At 35.8% G+C, this 21,920-nt stretch overlaps 4 protein-coding genes and 1 pseudogene across 5 annotated transcripts in view; 1 reads left to right on the top strand and 4 right to left on the bottom strand.

Moving 5' to 3' along the window:
• LOC137173994 (GTPase IMAP family member 7-like) overlaps window positions 1-10,716 on the bottom strand; it is a 42,544-nt gene extending 31,828 nt beyond the window's left edge. The window contains exon 1 of the mRNA XM_067578951.1: window positions 10,484-10,716. The gene's annotated coding sequence lies outside the window, so the exon portion shown is untranslated. The remainder of the gene's footprint in view (window positions 1-10,483) is intronic.
• On the bottom strand, window positions 1,876-5,547 carry LOC137173997 (GTPase IMAP family member 7-like). Its single transcript, XM_067578954.1, has 2 exons — window positions 5,037-5,547; window positions 1,876-3,989 (listed from the first exon to the last, which is right to left on the bottom strand). The coding sequence occupies exons 1-2, from the start codon at window positions 5,041-5,043 to the stop codon at window positions 3,148-3,150; spliced, it is 849 nt and encodes a 282-aa protein (XP_067435055.1). The 5' UTR covers window positions 5,044-5,547; the 3' UTR covers window positions 1,876-3,147.
• LOC137175179 (GTPase IMAP family member 7-like) lies at window positions 5,959-8,944 on the top strand (annotated as a pseudogene).
• Window positions 10,717-13,167: 2,451 nt separating the features above from the next.
• Window positions 13,168-15,621, bottom strand: LOC137174734 (GTPase IMAP family member 7-like). Its single transcript, XM_067580196.1, has 2 exons — window positions 15,413-15,621; window positions 13,168-15,003 (listed from the first exon to the last, which is right to left on the bottom strand). Exons 1-2 carry the CDS (start codon window positions 15,417-15,419, stop codon window positions 14,306-14,308), a joined length of 705 nt encoding a protein of 234 aa, XP_067436297.1. The 5' UTR covers window positions 15,420-15,621; the 3' UTR covers window positions 13,168-14,305.
• A 1,351-nt stretch (window positions 15,622-16,972) lies between these two features.
• On the bottom strand, window positions 16,973-19,507 carry LOC137174735 (uncharacterized). 2 transcript variants are annotated; one of them, XR_010925449.1, is made up of 4 exons: window positions 19,245-19,507; window positions 19,006-19,139; window positions 17,733-18,781; window positions 16,973-17,258 (listed from the first exon to the last, which is right to left on the bottom strand). XR_010925449.1 is itself a non-coding variant. In XM_067580197.1 (3 exons), the coding sequence occupies exons 1-3, from the start codon at window positions 19,414-19,416 to the stop codon at window positions 18,479-18,481; spliced, it is 609 nt and encodes a 202-aa protein (XP_067436298.1). In that variant the 5' UTR covers window positions 19,417-19,507; the 3' UTR covers window positions 17,685-18,478. The 2 variants fall into 2 exon arrangements, 1 of the variants encoding a protein (XP_067436298.1); XM_067580197.1 differs by lacking the exon at window positions 16,973-17,258 and having other exon boundaries at window positions 17,685-18,781.
• Window positions 19,508-21,920: the final 2,413 nt, after the last annotated feature.

Here is a 21,920-nt window from a genome sequence, read left to right as displayed (position 1 = left end):
CTGTAGAAGACTGCACAAGTAAAACTGTGGTTTTTACATTTAGTAGAAGAGGCTTTGTGTAAACACTTCCGCTCACAGGATGAGACTCTGACATGAGATAAACAAAGGTGTAACCATTTCTTATTTATGTTTCCTGTTTCCTGTTTTGCTTTACTGAGTGAAAGGTGATGGTGTACGTGACTTCATACCATAAACTGAAAGAGTCCACAGTTTATAATGCAACAACATCAGACCCAAACTATGTTCCTTCATGTATCTAAATATGACACAAGGTTTGACTCTGTGTGAGAAACAACATGAAACAATCACGTCTTTATACTTACAATGTATTTGCAGTATTTTCATTTAAGATATGTAAAATACATATTACAAAAAAACAATGCAAATTCTCAATGTCAGGGTGATTGTAGCCGAGTCAAATAATGGTCATAAATATTTTGAGTTTGAAGACAATGAAGACAACAACTCCCATGATCCCACACTACTTCAACCATCATCAAACTCTGTCTTTTGTTATTGTTTTGATTGAGAGACCCCTATCAGCTGAAATTATATATTGTGTATTTAGATTAATTAATTATTAAAATAACACTGATTAAATGCATCTGTTTTTCTTATTTGTGAGTCACTCAGCTGATGGGATGAATGTAAATGATTAAATTAAAGATATAAGACACTTGAAAACATATGAAGAATTCGCTGATTTATTGTTAGATTATACATTCATATGAAAGTAAACAAATTGAAAATTAAATTATAATTATGGAGGGATCACATCCAAACACCCATTGTCACTTCATAATCATTTCAGATAAAATGTATCAGGAAAAATAAAAATACCTTTTAATTCACGATGAATTTATGATTCATGATTATCATTTACAACAACTCTCAGTTGATCACATTATTAATTAGCTCCCAGCAAGAATACCTCAGAAACAAGCATTTACCCTACATTTGCCATATTGTTCATTCTCAACAAAAAAATTATGTGTTCTTTTGAGAAAGAAATGTATTTATGTATTAGACCTTTTATTACTCCTGATGTTTGTCAGCTGCAGATGTAACAGATGTTGCTTCTGCTGTGATTCCTGCTGCTGTTCATATTGCTACTCCTACAAATAATGATATGTTTGGTCCTGTTTCATTCATTAATTTCATTGCCCCACCAAAGAAAGCTCCTAACAGTGCTCCTGTTACCTGCAGCTTTAAACATCTTTCCAAAGATGCTGGTTTCATCATTATGTGTGATCTTTGGTTGTATTTCTCTGTTCACGGCTTGTAGTATCTCAGTGGTATAGCAGCCTCCTTTGTTTGCCTCAATTTTCTTGTCTAGATTCGTGTCTGTGAACTTTTCATCACTATGTTGAATAAAATGAACTTCAACTTGGCTTTTGGCTGAAGGCTCTTCTATAACTAATCATGCTCTGTGCTGCCATCTAGTGGTTGCTGAAATATAGTGCAAGACTAAATCACGGTTAAGGTTTTAGGTTTTGTTCAGTCACGCACCCTCCTTGAGTCTTTATCTCTTTTTCTGCTGTTTTCACATTATTCAGGTTGAACATTAACCAGAGGTGCTTTACTTGTGTGTTGGATCAGAGCCAGTGCACATTTATCAGTATTAATTAAAATTGAGCCTAAATGTGTCAGACAAAGCCCAGATTTGAAAACATTTTAGTTAAAATGGCTCTACCTGCAAAAATAAACACTTAAGAACACTGAATTAATAAGTAGACTGTTTGTCTCTGGGGTGATTTATTTCTACCCATAGCCAACACATTTGCCCATTTTCTACCTAAAGTAGTTTGACAAGGGTTGAGAAATTAATTTATAAAAAGGAGAAAGTGAAAGAGAGCAGGCATGCACACAAAGAGATGTGAGAGTGAAACGTAACTTTATTCCTTTTATTTACATTATGTAACGAATTGTTTAATTTAGCTGACAAAACTCTCTGTAACACGTATGTAATGAGCCAGACATGAGCTACTCTGCTCAGATGTTACTGAACAGATTGTGAAGACAATGGTTGATGAGTCACAAATACCAAACATGTGATTCCTCCTTTTGTGTAGGAGGTTGCATGTTATGTTGCTATATTTTACATATTTGCCAGTGGTGATTTGATTACAATAATTAGCCCGTAGCTTGTTTCAAATGTTATCATTCAAATGATAGTTTTGCCAAAATATGAGCTTTCAGAATGTACTGCATAGTTATGTCAGATTAATATAAAGTGATCAGTGTGAACAAATAGCAGTAACTGAAACAATCAACCTTAACTTACCATCCATGTTGTTTCTTTTCTCCTGTGCTCTGACTCTTGTTTTTATTCTTATTTACTTTCACTCACTATAATCCTTCTTATACTAAACCTTGATGATTGATTATTTAGCCTCCACTGATATGAAATAAGTTTTAAGTATCACAAAGCACCATGTATTAATTGATTCTTTTACCACATAAAAACTTAATTCGCTCAATAACAATGATACATGTTGATCAAAAAAAGAACTACAATTATTTTCGAAGAAGCATCAGAAGGCTTGTCAGACAAAATTATATACAATAGTTTACAGTAAATACATGAAGTGATATTTTCTGTTTAGTCTTTGCAACATGAAATAAACAGTGACCAAATATTTTAAGGTCGGACAGAAATACAACCAACAGCTTGAACTGGTTTGATTAAATCTCACAGTATCTATGAATGCTGTCAAAAATGTTTTATCTTTCTGCTTTGGGATTATAGTTTACAACACATCAAACTGAAACTCTGTGTTTAGCTAGTATTACTGAAACAGTGACTAAAGTTTGAAGCTCAGACAACAAGTACAACCTACAGCTTGAACATGAGTTTGGTTGAACATAGTGTATGAATAAATATAATAAGCTCAATATAATAAGCTGGTCAAAGATTTGTTAGAAACAAGATTTTCATTGAATCTACTGGGAGATATGACATTTTAATGATTATTTTATCCTCCTTTTTGATGGGTCACAGCTCAGTATTGGTTTTGACTCTGATTCAACTCAACTGGCTGTGAAAGTCTGTCCAAAACATAATTTGCTTCATCTGAATAAAATTGGACTTCATTCTCCACAGCTGCTGCTGCCCTCTCTGCTGCTTCCTGTAGTGTGCCTGCTCCCTCAGCTGAAGAATAACCTGAGAAACCCGCCAACTATTCCAACCATCCCTGGAACACCAAGAAAAGCTCCTAACCATACACCTGCTACAGCACTTGCCAGTCCAATCAAAAGCTTCTCAAGGACTCTTCTTTTAGCCTGCTGTCTGATCTCTTCCTGTGTCATGTTTCCTGATGACAGTCTGATGCGCTCTTCCTCTTTCTGTATCTCTCTCTCCACTGTTTGCAGCATTTCATTGGTGTAGTAGCCTTCATTGTTTTCCATCACTATCTTGTCTATGGTGTTGAGTAGCTTTGCCACCTGGAGCTGGTTGCTCCTGTATTCATTAGGTCGATTGTTGTTCCAGTGCTTATTATCAACAACATGGCACTGGCCGCCGCACTTCTTCACAAGATTCCTCAAATGATTATTCTGACTTACACACTCTTCAATTTTCATCCCTTCCTTGAGCTGGTCACCATGAGTGAAAACAACTGTAGCATATTTTAAAGCTTCTTTGGAGAAATATTCATATATTTTCCTGATGACGTCATTCTCCTGCTCGCTGAATCTCTCCACTTTAAGCACAATGAGAAAAGCATGAGGCCCAGGAGCACACTCAGTGATACACCTCATCATCTCATTCTTCAGCTTCTTCTTAGACATGTCTATGTCAAAGAAACCAGGAGTGTCGATCAACGTGATGCTTCTTCCATTGACAGATCTGGTTCCTGCTTGACATTTTTTTGTTTCAGAGTTGAAAGTATGGTTGATTGTGAACACCTTCTCTCCAAATATTGTGTTAGCTAGGTTACTTTTCCCAGTTCCAGTTTTTCCGAGCAGGACAATCCTCCTTGTCTTTTTCACTAGAAGAGAATAATGTCTTATTATAAGTCATGTACATTTGTCTCTTGCGGCCTCCTCAGAGTGTTATTTGGGTTCTGGGAGAGTTTTGTCTATTGTCATACCTGCCAACACTCCAGATTTTCGCAGCTGTCTCCCTGTTTTTAACCCTTTTTCCCGCTGTGCTCCGGCTTGGGTATTACTCCTGTTAATCTCTTGATTTCATAATTTTTTCCTTCTCATTATCACAACCTGTTGCTGGAACTGTACAGCCTGTGTGTGCTGCTGTCTCTGCTCTCTGTGCAGGTAATCTTTCATCATGTTCTCTGTCTGCTGCTGATGTGATTCACTGCCTGCAGGTACCGCTGGTAGAGAGAGGAGGTACTGTTTTAGCTAAGTTTACAAGATTTCGTCAAATATTAAAATAGGCTACATACAGACAGCTTTCGTTGTGATGTTCTATGGCTGCAAAAAATTTACGATTACATAAAATTTGGATGAGACACTGCAGGCAAAGCAGTTGAAAATATTACTTTTCTACATGTTTATGCTTGTTGAACAGGTGGTTTGATTAAGTCTTTATTGGCTTTTTATTTGCCAAGGTTTTGTTGTACTTACAATAATGAACGTATTGTCACCTCAAGTAAAACGTTATCTTCACTAACCTCCCGACTTTTTTGAAACCTAAATGTTGTCAGGTATGCATTGTAGTACTGAACAAAATGTGAAATCATATTTGTGTTTGGTTTGCTGATGGCATGAGTAAGCAAATCAGAAGTATATAAGAATAGAAAGTAATTTATCAAATTATGTTTCATGGCTTTGTTATTCACTTTACATGTTTGACAGTTTATATTTTACATATACAAATACTTAGTGTTTTCAGTCATTCAATACATTTTAAGTCAATAATGTTTGGATAAATTTCATGTAGTATTAGTAATTTTATTTGATGTCTTTAACATTTTATGACAGCCATCTGAAGATTATTTTTTCCTTGTGGCAGATTAATATGATGCTCAGAGGAACACAGATCTACACAGAATAACTGAAATAAGTTGTTAACTCACCATCCATGATGTTAAAAAAGAAATTGGAGTGAAAATGTCTTGAAGTTGAGTCTGGTCTGTTTCTTTGCTTTGATTCTAGTGAGGTTCTGTGTCAACACACTACGATGAACAACCAGCAACAAGTTACTATGCTGAGAAAAGTTCTCATGGATTTATATTCCAGTTTCAGTGAGGGCTGCACCTCTTTTAGAGGTGTGGACTTGAGTCATGTTTCAACTACTTTTGAAAGTAAACACTGAATGCTGCTTTTCAATTATAGATAGTGGTTCCCTTTCAAAATTTACATACATACATAAAAGCAAGCTTGATATTATTTTTGGCTTTCCCTCTCTGTAGCACATGTTTTGACCTTAAAACAAAGATTTATGGTATTTGTCAGAATTTATGACACTGTATCTCTGACTGTTTTATTGTCCTCACTGATATTTTTCAGTATTTTTGCTGCTTCATTTTTCACATAATACTGATAAACACTAGTCTGCCAGAGAGGGCTGGTAAAGCATTTGTACTTGTAAATCAGGAATTTGATCAGATTTGACGACTGCTATTCAGTCTGAACTGTTTTAAGTCAGTCTCTTTCTCGTCTTGACGTTCTGATAAAATCAAACACGTTTAATATTATCAGTAGTCTTTAATCTTGGCTCATGCAAATAGTGAAGTTCAATGACGTGAACATTGTGCTCTCTCCAGCAGCAAACAGGGTAGTTACTGTAACAGCCAAAATAACTACTTAAATACCATCAAGAAAAAAAAAACTTAAATACTGTCACACACAAACACATTATAGATGGTTAATTAACAATGTTATGAGTTGGTGTTTAATTCGGCTTGTATCTGATCCACCAACCAGCACGTATTTTAGTGAGAAATCTTAATTTTTGTAACGGTTCTCCTCTCATTCCCAGGGTCTTCTCCCACTAAAATGGCGCAGCTATCCAATGGAGGTTGGTGGGGCGTTTAGGTGAAAAAATCCAAAATGTAAAATTTGTACAGAAATACAGTTTATCTTTATGGATTATATTGATACCGAATTGACAAGAATACTGTCGACATATGACACCTTTTATCTTGTGTTTCTAGATTTATGTGTTTTTGCAGACATGTAAGGAATTGTTAATATGTCTTAAACTTAGTTTAGCGTAATATTTCCTCGGAGAGCTCAGGGAGCTTCAAACTGCTAATATGTATATTTTAACGTTTTGTCAACCACTACAGAAACACCAGGTAACTGCTAAAGTATGATAAGGTTGTCTGACATTAACTGCTGTTAGTTATTGGTTTGATTAATGGTTTAAAGCCTAACAATGTGTGTTTGTATTGATTACTGTGGCTGATTGTGCTCAGTTTCTAACAGCAGTATGCAGTAAATGGTCGCCCTTTGTGTGCTTGTGTTTAAACTACTTTTTTAACATCATGTGCTTGACGGTGTTATTAATGACTCCTGATGAAAGCTCAACATTCTCGTGTCCAGATAGTTAATGGTTGAAGGTGGTTTCTGTGGGCAGCTGTTTTGTAGCTGTTTTAAAGTTGTAAAAATACAAGTACACGACAACACCTTTTGAAATGTGATTGTCTTAGCTGATATGATCTAAGAAACATTAACCCAAATACATTTTTGTTTGTAACAAAAAGTTGTTAAATGAAAATTAGGTAGCATCTGTTGTTTATCTTCACAGTTGATGTTTTTTTTCAGTTATAATTGAATTAATTAATTGATTTACATTTTATTTTTGGTTTTTCAGAACAAACCACTGCATACACTAGGGCAGCTGTGACCAAAAGCAGCTTCTGTTTCTTCACTATTGTTCAACAGTTTTTCTTCTTGTAAATTTCCACCAGGAGCAGGATGGGAAACAATCTCAAAATGAATCTAGTTGTAGTCTTGCAGTGACCCTGCAAAATACCCAATCTTTGCAAAATCTTAGTCTGTGACTAAAAACTCAGTGACTTATGACAAATTGTCTTTAGATGTGAGAGGGTGTTAAATTTTAAAAGTCTTTTCAAAGTCTTCTAATGTATGGTAGGCATAAGGCAAAACAGATCATGAATGCAACTTTTAGGCTTCAAGGTTGTTGAAGGAGGTGCCGTTTAGCTATAAGGTTAAAATGGTGATGCCAAGGTCAAGGTAAGAATATGAGGATATCTGTCTCTTCCCAGAACACCTGAGGGATGAGTTTGCTCACTGAAAGAATGAAGCAATAATGTTACCAATTAAGCAAATATTGTGTCTTCTCTGAAAAAAAATAAGATCACAATCCTTTTTACCGAGAAACTTCACTACAATCACCCTGACATTGAGAATTTTCAATGTTTTTTGCAATATGTATTTTACATATCATAAATGAAAATACTGCAAATACATTGTAAGTATAAAGAAATGATTGTTTCATGTTGTTTCTCACACAAAGTCAAACCTTGTGTCACATGATGGAACATAGTTTGTGTCTGATGTTGTTACATTATAAACTGTGGACTCTTTCAGTTTATGGTATGAAGTCACGTACACCATTACTCTGCACCCAGTAAAGAAGTGAAACAGGAAACATAAATGAGGAATGGTTACACCATTGTTCATCAATATTTTTCAACTTAATTTGTACAATATTTTTTCTTTTTCTTAATTCCTCTAACTTTCTATGTCTTATAGTTTCTATGACATTTGACAGTATCCATCAGATAATTCCCAGAATTATTAATTAGTTAAGAAGTTCCTAATGTCAGTTTACTCAGGTCCCTTACAGATGAATTTATTATGAAACACATTAAAAATAGGAAACTGTGAATTTCACAGTACACATCTACAAATTGACTGATACTCCAGAGTATTATGACTCAAAATTAACTTAACTTTTTAAATATTTGAGTTGATGTTTGATGTTTAATATAATAATGTTATTGATTGGCTTGTTGGAGTCTTTAGAGAGTTCTTAAGCATTTAAAGCAGAGCAAAGCTCTCCTGCTTGTGTTTCTGTAATTTCAACAAAATGTAACAGTTGTAATAATTATTGTAGTAAAATCAATGAATGGGAAAACCACTTGGACAAGTTACCTGCTTTACTGATAGAAAGTAATTATGTTTTAGGGTTGAACACAAGGAGGATTGTCCTACTGGGGAAAACTGGAACTGGGAAGAGCAGCCTCGTTAACACCATATTTGGAGAGGCCAAGTTCAAAATAAACCATTTTAATGACTTGAAAACACATTTTTCTGAAGCAGAAACCAAATCTGTCAATGGAAGAAGCATCACTTTGATCGACACTCCTGGTTTCTTTGACCCAGGCAGGTCTGAGGAGGACATGAAGCCTGAGATGGTGAGGTGTATCACTGAGTGCGCTCCTGAGCCTCATGCTTTTCTCATTGGGCTTAAAACAGAAAAATTCACCAAGCAGGAGAAAGCTGTCATCACAAAAATGTGTGAATATTTCTTTGTTGATGCTTTAAAATATGCTGTAGTTGTCTTCACTCATGGTGACCAGCTCCCTGAAGGGATGACAATTGAGGAGTTTGTCCAATAGAATCAAGGTCTGAGTGATCTGGTGAGGAAGTGCGGTGGCCGGTGCCACGTTGTTGATAATAAGCACTGGAACAACAACCGACCTAAAGAATACAGGAGCAACCAGCTCCAGGTGGAAAAGCTACTCAACACCATAGACAAGATAGTGATGGAAAACAATGGAGGCTACTACACCAATAAGATGCTGCAAACAGTGGAGAGAGAAATACAGAAAGAGGAAGAGCGCATCAGACTGTCATTAGGAAACATGACACAGGAAGAGATCAGACAGCAGGCTAAAAGCAGAGTCCTTGGGAAGCATTTGAACAAAGCACCACGGACATAGATTAGAAGTTTTGTGCGTTTGGCGATCATAGCTAGATTACTAGCAATTGTGTTGAAGTCAAAATTTATGAAGGTTTGATGAACAAGTAATAGCAACACCAATAGCAATAGTGGTAGAAGAACAAATAGCTGAGACAACAAGTGTATCTCTGCCAGTCAGTCCAATAGAAAAGATAGTTGAAGAAGCAATCACACCAGTGAAGGTAATACAGAAGACATTTGATGCTGTCTTGAACAAATTTTATGATTTGTATGAAAGAACAAACAAACCTTTGAACCCATTTGAATGAACATTGAAGCAGAATCCAATAGATGTTAATTTAAGCTTCTGACTTGATGAAAGTCCTCGTATCTATGCTTCAAACATTGTACTAGAAGTTAATCTAGTAGTAATCAAAGTTTTGATCTGAAATCTAAAGTGGTTGTTGGGACATGGACTCTACATGACTTTCTGGTGTTTTATGATGATTTGCTTTTTTTCTGTTTTGTTGCTCAGTTATAAATCTATTATGCAACAATAAAACGGCTGATTGGTCACCTGTCTATTCGGTTGTTTCTTTTTTATACAACCACATAAAAGGTTAAGGATACAGCTGAATATACACTCTCTTTTTACACTGATTGTCAGTAAATGGCCTGATATAGTTTATTCATGTTGTGATGTTGACTCTGTTAAAAAATGATTTATTTCAATTTTAATACAAGAATGTTTCTCTTCCAGTAAGTTCCATATAGGTTTATATTTTACATTACTACAATGTTTCATGCAGGAAAGCTCCTCTCATGTTTATCCTCTGAAATGTAAATGTACAGGATGTAGTCAGGTTTTTCCAGCCTCAATTTTCATTTTCATTCATTTTGTTTACCTCCTCGTTCCATTTCTTCAGATATGATACTCTGACTCACATTGTGGCAAAGTAGGCTTACAAGGTAAAGCAAAGAATTGATTGTAAAGAAAATTTCACTTCTTATAAAGTATACAGTACTTATGCTTTAACTTAGATAAGTATGATGGAAACTGCTGACTTGTGCAATCACTGTAGAAGACTGCACAAGTAACATTTCTACATTTAGTAGAAGATGCTTTGTGTAAACATTTTCACTCACAGGCTGAGACTCTGACATGAGATGACTGGTGGTGTGACCGTTCCTCATTTATGGTGCCTGTTTCACTTCTTTACTGGGTGCAGAGTAATGGTGTACGTGACTTCACACCATAAACTGAAAGAGTCCACAGTTTAATGTAACCACATCAGACCCAAACTATGTTCCATCATGTATCTAAATATGACACAAGGTTTGTGTGAGAAACAACATGAAACAATCATGTCTTTATACTTACGATGTATTTGCAGTATTTTCATTTAAGATATGTAAAATACATATTACAAAAAACAGTACAAATTCTCAATGTCAGGGTGATTGTAGTAACGATATAAATGATAATAATATGAAACGATAGACATTTTTCTCTCGTCACACAATATATATTGTCATATCGCACAGCCCTATATTATAAGTGAAAATAATTAACTCACCGTCCATATTGTCAAAAAGTTTCTCTTTCTCTTAGTGGCTACAACATACGTGCCTAACTGTTCGTAATACTAACCAGCTACTGCTGCTATTGTTGTGGCTTCTCTTTTTTTCAGAAAGTCAAACCAGGCAAAGCTCCCACTTAATGACATTTTGATTGTATCCAAATGTTAACAGTAATAGGTTGTTTTTATGTGTAGTTGAGGGGAACTTTCTCAGGATAATTTAGGTATAAGGTTTGAAAGTAAAACTTGTAGTTAAATGTCTGCATGTGACATTATTATATGGGGGTCTGATGGATAAGAGAACCTTATCTCACAGTGCACAATGTCAGTAAAGAAAAAGTACAGAATGACAGTTGCCTGACTCTGCTACATAACTGCTGTTATGTTTCCATAACGGTGATACATGGAGCAACAATAGCATGTTGTTATTGTCTTTTTAACTACATTATGAAATCACAAATCACATGTGCTTTCAAATAAATTATTAATATTTATATATAAATAATAATAAATAATAATATTTATTGGTTTAACTAAAAACTTTATTTGCTCAAATTGCATTCTGTCAAATCTTTCAATACTGATACTTTGTTATCAAGACAAAAGAACAAAGTATTGTTTACCTTATAAACAAAATATAATAAGAAGGACAATGAAGAAATCTATGTTTTAAGTTGTGATGGAATCAAAGTGTCCATGTACTGCAAACGAAGCTTCCCCATCAGTAACCGAAGAGTTTCTGTGTGTCTCAGATACAGTAAATACGTTTCTCCTGCGTTCCAGTGTCTTTGACTTCATTGGATTCTAACAGCATTACATGCTAACTTTGATTTTTCCACACCATCATGTAAAATATTTCATCTTCTTATCTTTTATGACATTACAACTCACATTGGAGGTTAAATACTGTCATTGCAGATATCTAGGCATTTATTTTAAACTCAAACATGCACATACATACTGCAAGCGAGCCATTTGAGCTTTCCTTGTTTCAACAGGACATCTCATTTCACCATCACACTGTATAATTAGACACCAAAGAGAAAGATTCATGTCTATTTTGTCAAAAATACAAAGCCACTCAAGCTCTTAGCCTCTTTTTTTCTGTTCTTCATCACTCAATATGTCTCCCTCCTTCATTCCCTTTCTTCCCAGACACGACAAACACCAGCCTGGCGGTGTAGGCCAGGTCAGCGAGGTAAAGGAGGAAGTTGATCACCGCCGCTGATCAGTTTTGGACTGTAATGAGATGATGGTAGCGTATGGAGTCAAATAATGGTCATAAATATTTTGAGTTTGAAGACAATGAAGACAACAACTCCCATGATCCCACACTACTTTAACCATCATCAAACACTGTCTTTTGTTATTGTTTTGATTGAGAGACCCTTAGCGGCTGAAATTACATATTGTGTGTTTAGATTAATTAATTATTAAAATAACACTAATTAAATGCATCTGATGGGATGAATGTAAATTATCAAAATAAAAAATAACACACTTGAAAACATATGAAGAATTTGCTGATTTATTGTTAAATTGTATATTTATAAGCAAGCAAACAAATTGAAAATTAAATTATAATTATGGAGGGATCACATCTAAACAACCATTGTCACTTCATAATCATTTCAGATAAAATGTATCAGGAAAAGTAAAAAATACCTTTTAATTCACGATGGATTTATGATTCATGATTATCATTTACAACAACTCTCAGTTGATCACGATTAATTACATATAAGCTCTGAGCAAGAATAGCTCAGAAACAAGCATTTACCCTACAGCTGCCATATTGTTCATTCTTTAAAAATTATGTGTTCTTATGAGAAAAAAATGTATTTGTGTATTAAACCTTTTTCTTACTCCTGATATTCATCAGCTGTCGGCGCTGCAGATGTAACAGATGTTGTTGCTTCTACTGTTCCTCCCTCTGCTGCATCTGCTCCTGCTGTGATTCCTGCTGCTGTTCCTATTGCTACTCCTACAAATAATGATATGTTTAGTCCTTCTTCATTCATTAATTTCATTGCCCCACCAAAGAAAGCGCATAACATTGCTCCTGTTACCTACAGCTTTAAACAACTTTCCAAACAGCCTTCCAAAGATGCTGGTTTTAGCGTTATGTGTGATCTCTGGTTGTATTTCTCTCTTCACTGCTTGTAGCATCTCAGTTGTATAGCAGCCTCCTTTGTTTGCCTCAATTATCTTGTCTAGATTTGTGCCTGTGAACTTTTCATCACTATGTCGAATAAAATGAACTGCAATTTGGCTTTTGGCTGAAGGCTCTTCTATAACTAATCATGCTCTGTGCTGCCATCTAGTGGTTGCTGAAATATAGTACAAGACTACTTCAAAGTTAAGGTTTCAGGTTTTGTTTAGTCATGCACCTTCCTTGAGTCTCTTTTTCTGCTGTTTTCTCATTATTCAGGTTGAACATTAACCAGAGGTGCTTTACTTGTGTGTTGGATCAGAGCCAGTGCACATTTATCAGTATTAATTATAATTTAGCCTAAATGTGTCAGACAAAGCCCAGATTTGAAAACATTTTAGTTAAAATGGCTATACCTGCAAAAATAAACACTTAAGAACACTAAATTAATAAGTAGAGATTTTATGTCTAGGGTGATTTATTTCTACCCATAGCCAACACATTTGCCCATTTTCTACCTAAAGTAGTTTAACAAGGGATGAGCAATTAATTTATAAAAAGAGAAAGTGAAAGAGAGCAGGCATGCACACAAAGAGATGTGAGAGCAAAACGTAACTTTATTCCTTTTATTTATATTATGTAACAAATTGTTTAATGTAGCTGACAAAACTCTCTCTAACACTTATGTAAAGAGCCAGACATGAGCTACTCTGCTCAGATGTTACTGAGCAGATTGTGAAGACAAAGGTTGATGAGTCACAAATACCAAACATGTGATTCCTCCTTTTGTGTAGGAGGTTGCATGCTATGTTGCTATATTTTACATATTTGCCAGTGGTGATTTGATCACAATAGTTAGCCCGTAGCTTGTTTCAAATGTTATCATTCAAATGATAGTTTTGCCAAAATATGAGTTTCCAGAATGTACTGCATAGTTATGCCAGATTAATACACAGTGAGCAGTGTGAACAAATAACAGAATCAACCTTAACTTACCGTCCATGTTGTTTCTTTTCTCCCTTGCTCTGACTCTTGTTTTTATTCTCATTTACTTTCACTTGCTATAATCCCTCCAACAGTAAAACTTGATGATTGATTATTTAGCTTCCACTGGTATGAAATAAGCTTTAGGTATCCCAAAGCGTCATGCATTCATTGATTCACTTACCACATAAAAACTTGATTTGCTCCATAACATTTTTCTAAATTTTCACTTTATTGATTGTTCATACTTGCATTAATGATACATGTTAATCCACAAAGAACTACAATTATTTCTGAAGAAGCATCAGAGGACAAAAATATATAGTTTACAGTAAATACATGAATTGATATTTTCTGTTTAGTCTTGAAATAAACAGTGAAAAAATATTTTAAAGTTGGACAGAAATACAACCAACATTGTCTTTCTGCTTTGGGATTATAGTTTACACACATCACACTGAAACTCTGTGTTAAACTAGTATTACAGAAATAGTGACTAAAGTTTGAAGCTCAGACAACAAGTACAACCTACAGCTTGAACATGAGTTCAGTTGAACATACTGTATGAATAAACATAATAAGCTGGTTAAAGATTCTTTAGAACAAGATTTTCTTTCAGAGAAAGAGATATTATAGATATGACTTCTTAATGATATATTCTCTTCCCTTTTTTGATGAGTCACAGCTCATTATTGGTTTTGTCTCAAATTCTTCAATCCAAAAAGCATTTTTTAATTACAAATGAATGATGGATTATAAAATGATACACAGACCCTGCGTTTCATCTTCCTGTGTCATGTTTCCTAATGACAGTCTGATGCGCTCTTCCTCTTGTATTTCTCTCTCCACTGTTTGCAGCATCTCATTGGTGTAGTAGCCTCCATTGTTTTCCATCACTATCTTGTCTATGGTGTTGAGTAGCTTTTCCACCTGGAGCTGGTTGCTCCTGTATTCATTAGGTCGGTTGTTGTTCCAGTGCTTATTATCAACAACGTGGCACCGGCCACCGCACTTCCTCACCAGATCACTCAGACCTTGATTCTGTTGGACAAACTCCTCAATTGTCATCCCTTCAGGGAGCTGGTCACCATGAGTGAAGACAACTACAGCATATTTGAAAGCTTCATCAGAGAAATATTCACATATTTTCTTGAAGACATCCTTCTCCTGCATGCTGAATTTCTCCACTTTAAGTACAATGAGAAAAGCATGAGGCCCAGGAGTGCACTCAGTGATACACCTCATTGTCTCAGTCTTCAGCTCCTCAGTCATGTCTGTGTCAAAGAAACCAGGAGTGTTGATCAACGTGATGCATCTTCCATTGACAGATCTGGTTTCTGCTCGACATTCTCTTGTTTCAGAGTTGAAAGTATGGCCAAATATTATGTTAGCTAGGCTGCTTTTCGCAGTCCCAGTTCTTCCAATCAAGACAATCCTCCTTGTCTTTGTCACTAGAAGAGAATAATGTCTTATACTCAGTCATGTACATTTGTGTCTTGCTGCCTCCTCACAGTGCTATTTGGGTTCTGGGAGAGTTTTGTCCATTGTGATACTGAACAAGAGTTGAATTCATTTTTAACTAAGACAAAAAGTTTTAGTTTGCTGATGGCATAAATAAGCAAATCAATAGAAGTATGTAAGAACAGAAAGTAATTTATCTAATTATGTTTCTTTGTTATTCACTTTGTATGTTTGACATATATATGTTATATTTTAAATATAGAACTACTACGTGTTTTTAGTCATATACATTTTAAGTCAATAATGTTTGGGTACATCTAAGGTACTATTAGTTATTTTATTTTTTATTTTTTTAACATTTGATTATTTATATAAGTTGTTAATAAGTTGTTAACTCACCTCCCATGATGTTAAAGAGGAAACTGGAGTGAAAATGTCTTGAAATTGAATCTGGTCTATTTCTTTGCTTTGATTCTAGTGACGTACTGTGTCAACACACTACGATGAAAAACCAGCAAAAAGTTACTGTGCTGAAAAGAAATTCTCATGAATCTTTATTCCAGCTCCACCTCTTTTAGAGGTGTGGACTGGAGTCATGTTTTAACTACTTTTGAAAGTAAACTCTGACCACTGCTTTTCAGTTATGGATAGTGGTTCCCTTTTAAAATTTACATACAAATATGAAAGCAAGCGTGTCATTATTTTTGGCTTTCCCTCTCTGTAGCACATGTTTAGACCTTAACATATATGGATTTATGGTATTTGTCATCATTTATGACACTGTAGCTCTGACTGTTTTATTGTCCTCATTAACCCACACCATGTTTCTCTAACCTTAACATAATTATCATTTTATCCCAAACCATGATCTTTCCTTAAACCAACTCGATTTTGTGCCTAAACCTAACCAGACCTGAACCAAGGCATTGCCACATTATAAGACATCATTATTTTGTAACAGTGATTTGTAACAGTTTTGAAAAGCAAAGACAAATGATGTTGTCCTGCTGATTACTGCCAATAGGGGCGTCAGATTAAAAAATGCTCCAGTTTGTCGTTCTGGACTGCACAGTCAAACTACCTATTTGGTTGTTTAATTTGGCGTACTTTTTGCCCTGAACACAAACTGCAGCTGATGATGATGGGAATGTCATTGTTTTGCAATAATTTGTTCATAAAACAAAGTATTGAACAAATTTATATTTTGGCCTGATGATGGCGCTAGATGAAAAGTTAAAGGAGACTGGGGACAATGAGTGTCTCTATAAATTTTCATGAGAATCCTTCCAATAATTATTGGGATATTTTAGACTGGACCAAAGTGGTGAACTGACAAGCCATCTGTAGAGTCATGTCACTAGCATGGCTGAAAATGACTTTAACAACTGTTATAAATGTTAAAGATTCATTTTCTGTTAATTGATTAATTGACTAATTGTTTAAGCTCTAGTTTTGATTTCTGGTGCCAAATAAAACATCACGTTGTTTAAAATATGACTTAGTTACAGTAAGAATATTTTGGTTTCAAGGTCAATGTTTCAAGGTTGTTGTTTTTTTTTTTGTTTTTTTTTGGTCATTACACATAATAGCATAGCAGTCAACTGCACAGTGAAATTCAACACCAAGATGAGACAACACCAACAACTACTAGTCATAAAAATAGTAAATCTAAAGTAAACAATGATAACAATAGGTAAATAATAAAAAATAAACGTATAAAATATAAATGGCAAAACAGACTATTCCTGAGTATGTAGGGTACCCTGCAGATTCTATTGCACTTACTGATATATTATTTCACTTGATTTGCTTGTTGAGTCTCATATTGGAATGACAATTTAAACTATCAATAAATTAAACTAATATATATTGTCTCATAGCAGTAAGTGACTTTCAGATGAATACAGAACAAATAATTATCATTGACTGAGAGCTTGAATCAAATATCTCCCCAGTTTCTAAAGCACTGTGTCAGGTAATGTATTTTATGGATAATTTAAGCACCAGCAGGCCCGGATTGGACATCGGGCACTGGGACAATTCCCAGTGGCCTGCCTAATTTGTCTGCTGCCTGGGGTTACAGGCCAGTGTCAAAACACAAAATTGTTAAGGTAAACCATAGCTGGGTCGTCCCATGGTGCAAAAGCTTTTCACCTGCTCCCCCAGCCTGTCTGTTCTCATCAGAAATGTTCCTCTTCTGAACTTCATAGGTGCATCGCAGATGAACATTCTGCAAGTGCTCAATCTACCAAGAAAAAAACATGAATATACAGTAGTAAGCTGCCAAAATTGCCTTGAATGTAATGGAAATATCTTGAAATAAATTATATTCACATCACGTTGAGGACAGATGTTATGCATTCATACTATATATAGATGCAAAATGGATCCCCATCAATCTAGATGAAAGCCATTATGGATCTAAGTGGCTGAATTGTCCTGAAGTATATGTATATGAAAATAGTATTTATGTAAATATGTGACAGAAATGGTTTAACAGAAAACAGGAAAAGGGCCTCTGAAATGGGTGAAAATAGTCAAGGAAGGAAGGAAACACATTTCGAGCTTGGCCCTCTCCCTCACTGATGTTGACTGAGGTAGAGAGCCAAGTTTGAAATGTGCTGCAATCCAGAGTAGTCTGCTTCATCAGGCCCAATATTTTATCAAACTTGTCAGTCATATCAGGGTTGGGTAAGTTAAGAACCTCTTGTGTCCCAACCTGGTTCATCTGGTAGTCTTGCAGAACCTCTTCCAGCTTGTTAACATTCTCACTGTAGCCCACCAGTTGTACTTTTGTCATCGCAACTCCACTGGGAGCTGGGATTAAGCTGACATCCACTCTGAGCTCTCAAAGGTTTGCCTGGTGTTTGGCTTTGATCAGGATTTCCTTCAGTTGGTCTAGATCTGGAGGTAGAGCTGCGGTGCCCTGCAGCTGCACAGTGACATCACTCAGGTCTCTCAGCACTGCTGCCTCAGCCTCATGCAGGGCATCAGAGGACAAACTCGACAGTACCAGGTCTGACCTAACCTCTAAGGCAACAGGGTTTCTGAGGCTGTGCTGGAAACAAGTCTGGTACTTGGAGATGACACCGCTGGATGTCATGAAGGTCATTAAAGCTGTAGACAGCTTAACTCTCTTTTCTTTTATCTCTTTGATCATATCTTCAAGTTTTGTCACTCCTAACTGCACCTCCTTGTCAGGGCCCTCCAAGATGATCAAATTCACATTACCTCGGAGGATTTTAACTTCTGGGCAATGTGCACACATTTCTCGACTAAACTCCTTTCCTACCAGTCTGAACTGCTCCTCCACAACTGGGAGTTCCTTACAGGTCGGCAGTCTCTTCTCCAGATTTGCTATTCTCTCCTTCACAGCCTGAACGTCTCCCACAACCACAGCATATCCATCCTCTGTGTAGACTTTGATATCATCAGTCACAAAGTTTAGGTCCTGCAGTAAGATTTTCACTTGTTTGGCTCAACCACATGATAGCAGAGGTAGCTCTCAGTAAAACCAATGAAGACCTTATCCACCTGTAGTTCCCATCTCTCTGCAGCACTGCCAAGAGCTCCTCCAGGACCCTTCTCAATATCCCCCCTAACCACTGCCTCCTCTTCATCAAAGTTTAACTCCACCTTGCATCCAATAGCAGAGAGCTGCTTCTCTAAGACTTTGAATGCTTTGGGGTTGTCTCTGAGGTAATACAGGAGGAAAACATCTGTCTTGAAAATCTTCTCAAGGCCTTTTGTGTTCTCTTTTTTGAATGTCTAAGGAAGAAAAGCAAAAATAACTAATAGTTATGTAAGTCTCATCAGATTACTGCATTAGATTTGCTATAAATTATAAAAAAAGATGTCATAAAAAAAACTTTGAAAAAGAAATCCCCCCAAACTGGTTTGACTAGATCATTTGGCTATGACATTTGTTTTTACCATAATTATGCAAGCGTTCACCTAGGTTACCTAAGGACAATAGTACCCTGTTAGCTCACCTGTGAGGGACTAGTAGAAGGCCGATCAGTGTGTTTAGGGGTCTCACGCGAATTGGTTTGACTCACAGTCAGATGTAATTCCCCGGAAGGAAGGGAGATAGTGTGGAACTCCCTCGGCAAAACCCTTTCCTGGTCTGTAAAACACAACAAAGTCCAGTCCCAACAAAAGCCTACATTTAAGCTCAAACTGCAAAGTAAATTCTACACATAACTGAGTCTAACCCAGTGTCATAACTTACCATCTTTTTCCTTAAAGCAGATTTTATAGGTGTTGTCTCCAGCCTTTTCAATCATTCCACAATCACCACCCCCAGAATCTCGTCTTTTCTGAAAGTGTCTCCTGATCTTCTGCTTCTCTCTGTCTGTCAGCTCTTTAGCTTCAAAGAATAATGGATGTTGGTATTCATCCATTTTACCTTATGGAAAAACTTTATTAGTATGATATTTCTCTGAATACCACCCTGCCAGTGAACAGCCCTGAACAGTGTGCCACGTGAATTCAACTTCCTCATGACAGCTTTCAAATGGACACACCCAAAAAACATAAATAGTTCACGTTTAGCTTGAGGTGGGGCATTTCCATGGTTGGCCTTGTTTTGCAGGAATTATTGTCACTGTTATTATGATGTAATGATGGTGATAACATTGATGATGATGTCTTTATATGATGCTGATTGTAGGATAATCAGTCCACCAGTAATCATGATCAAACCAGTGAGGTTTTGGACATTTCATCCATTTAATGTATTGTGATTTCCCACCATTGAAAAAACAAAATCTAAACCAAAAAGATACCTTCGCACAGTAAATTCTGGTGTAAAATTGACATCCTTCAGCATTACCACTTTGAACCACTAGATGTCCTACTGAGACTAAAATCTGTACTGATGCAATGTCAAAAATAAAGCAGCTGCTGTCAGCCTGGACAAAGCGCTTTACAGACACTGAGAATTACAATCAAATAAAAACATAGACATAATTAGCTCAGCATGAATTGTGAACAATCTGCATTTAGTTGCAAGGTTATGGAATGATTACAGATGGTTAAATTTGGGATTAAGATTAAGAGGTTAAAGAGAGTTAAAGTGCAAGAGAGAGAGTGAAGAGGAGAAACCACAGGGTCACTTTTGCAATCCAGAGACACTTGAACTTATCTGGACTGACCAAAGGATCGCTACAAAATCACTGATCCCAATATCATTCAACTCACTCATATTCATTGTAGGCCTAGCAAACATAGTTGTGTAACTTTAGGTTTACAACTTTGTGTTTAACAGGTATATCTTTAGCACACCTTTATAATGATGATGGTGATAGTTTTAGTCCAGAGTTGCCAACTCTCACGCTTCTGGCATTCACTTTCAGTCTCATGCTGTCATTGTGCCTAAACAATTCTCAAGCCAAAACACTGCGACAGCAACAGAGTTGAACAAGTGAATGTATTATGGTCAAAGTATGGTATAGTAATGGTGCCACACTTTGATTGTTGGCTCACATTGCAGCTCAAAACCGGTTCTAAAATTTTAAGAACAGAGGTAGTTTTTAGGGTCATTTTTTAATAATAATAATAATAATAATAATAATAATAATAATAATAATAATAATAGTAACTTTATTTGTATAGTACCTTTCATTCAAATGCAGCTCAAAGTGATTTACAACAAAAGAAATTACATGCAGCAAATACTTCACAACAAAAAAAGACATAAAATGAACATAAAAACATGTGAAGCCAGGGATAAAGTCAACACAGAGCTTCAAATGCCACTTTGTGGGGGTTTTATTCTCCTTATTTTGTTATCCGATTATGGAGAGCAACTTTTAGAAAAATCTTGGCGTCCACCAAAGGTCAGGTTGTTAAATTTACAAAAGAAACAATTAGCCAAAATAAATAAATAAATAAATAAATAAATAAAACATAATTCAGTACTTTTTCAGTGCAGAAAACACGTCACAGAAATTGTGACAAAAACGGCACAAAAAAGTGGCTCAAATACGCCACAAATACAGCATAAATACGGCAGTGGCAACGCGCGTGAGGCTTTCAATGCACCAACATCTGCAATCCGTTGGAACCAGTGGCTATTCTCAGCAAAAAAGTAGCGCGTTATGTTGTACTTCCTATATTTTTCCCAGCGTTCCCTGTCCACTAAGCAGGCATACCGCTGCACTAAACGGTAAACTCACACCCCCTGCTGTCCAACGTGAGCATCCCCAGCTAGAGAGCAACAATGGAGAAGTTCTTCAGCATGGATTTTATTTCCATAAATATTATTATTTTACCACCTGGTTACACATGTAAATGTACATAAGATGGAAAATAAAACCTACTTGATAATATTAATAAACGTAAGATCAAATAAAGTGAAAATAGAATACATTGAATGTATACTATGCATAATTACCAGTGGTGGTAATTTGAGACTTAATAAGCGAAAACTAGTAGTATTTCGCGCCATGTGTACACAATCTGTAAATCGGTGCCTAGGTCTCTGAAGCCATAAGCAAGAGAGCCTCCCGTTTCCTAATTGACACTGACTCACCTCTTTTCCCAGCCTTAATTTTTGTTTTCATTTATTTTGTTTACCTCCTAACTCCATTTCTTCAGATATGATACTCTGACTCATATTGTGGCAAAGTAGACAAAGGCTTACAAGGGAAAGCAGGGAGTTGAGTGTAATGAACATTTTACTTCTTATATAGTATACAGTACTTATGTTTTAACTTAGATATGTGTGATGGAAACTTCTGACACTATACAAGATTGCAGAAGTGTAGGAGCCAAATTGAAATTTTACAGTCACAATTTACAATTACAATTTACATAATTATATTTCTTTATATTTGTTTCTTTATATTACTATATCTTATCTATAATGCACATTCATCTGTACAAGTAGAATTCTTAGTAATGT

Source organism: Thunnus thynnus, chromosome 22, assembly GCF_963924715.1.
Source record: "Thunnus thynnus chromosome 22, fThuThy2.1, whole genome shotgun sequence".
In the NCBI taxonomy this organism is placed as follows: Eukaryota; Metazoa; Chordata; class Actinopteri; order Scombriformes; family Scombridae; genus Thunnus; species Thunnus thynnus.
The sequence above is the reverse complement of the archived record's forward strand: the minus strand, read 5'-3'. Positions and strand labels throughout refer to the sequence as shown.

Bases quoted from the DNA above. Each gene is read 5' to 3' on its own strand.
- LOC137174735 (XM_067580197.1), bottom strand. From the start codon at position 19,416: ATGGATGAATACCAACATCCATTATTCTTTGAAGCTAAAGAGCTGACA. The intron at 19,140-19,244 runs GTAAGTTATGAC...TGTGTTTTACAG, and splicing joins CTGCTTTAAGGAAAAAGATG to ACCAGGAAAGGGTTTTGCCG. The intron at 18,782-19,005 runs GTGAGCTAACAG...TTTCTTCCTTAG, and splicing joins CTTCTACTAGTCCCTCACAG to ACATTCAAAAAAGAGAACAC.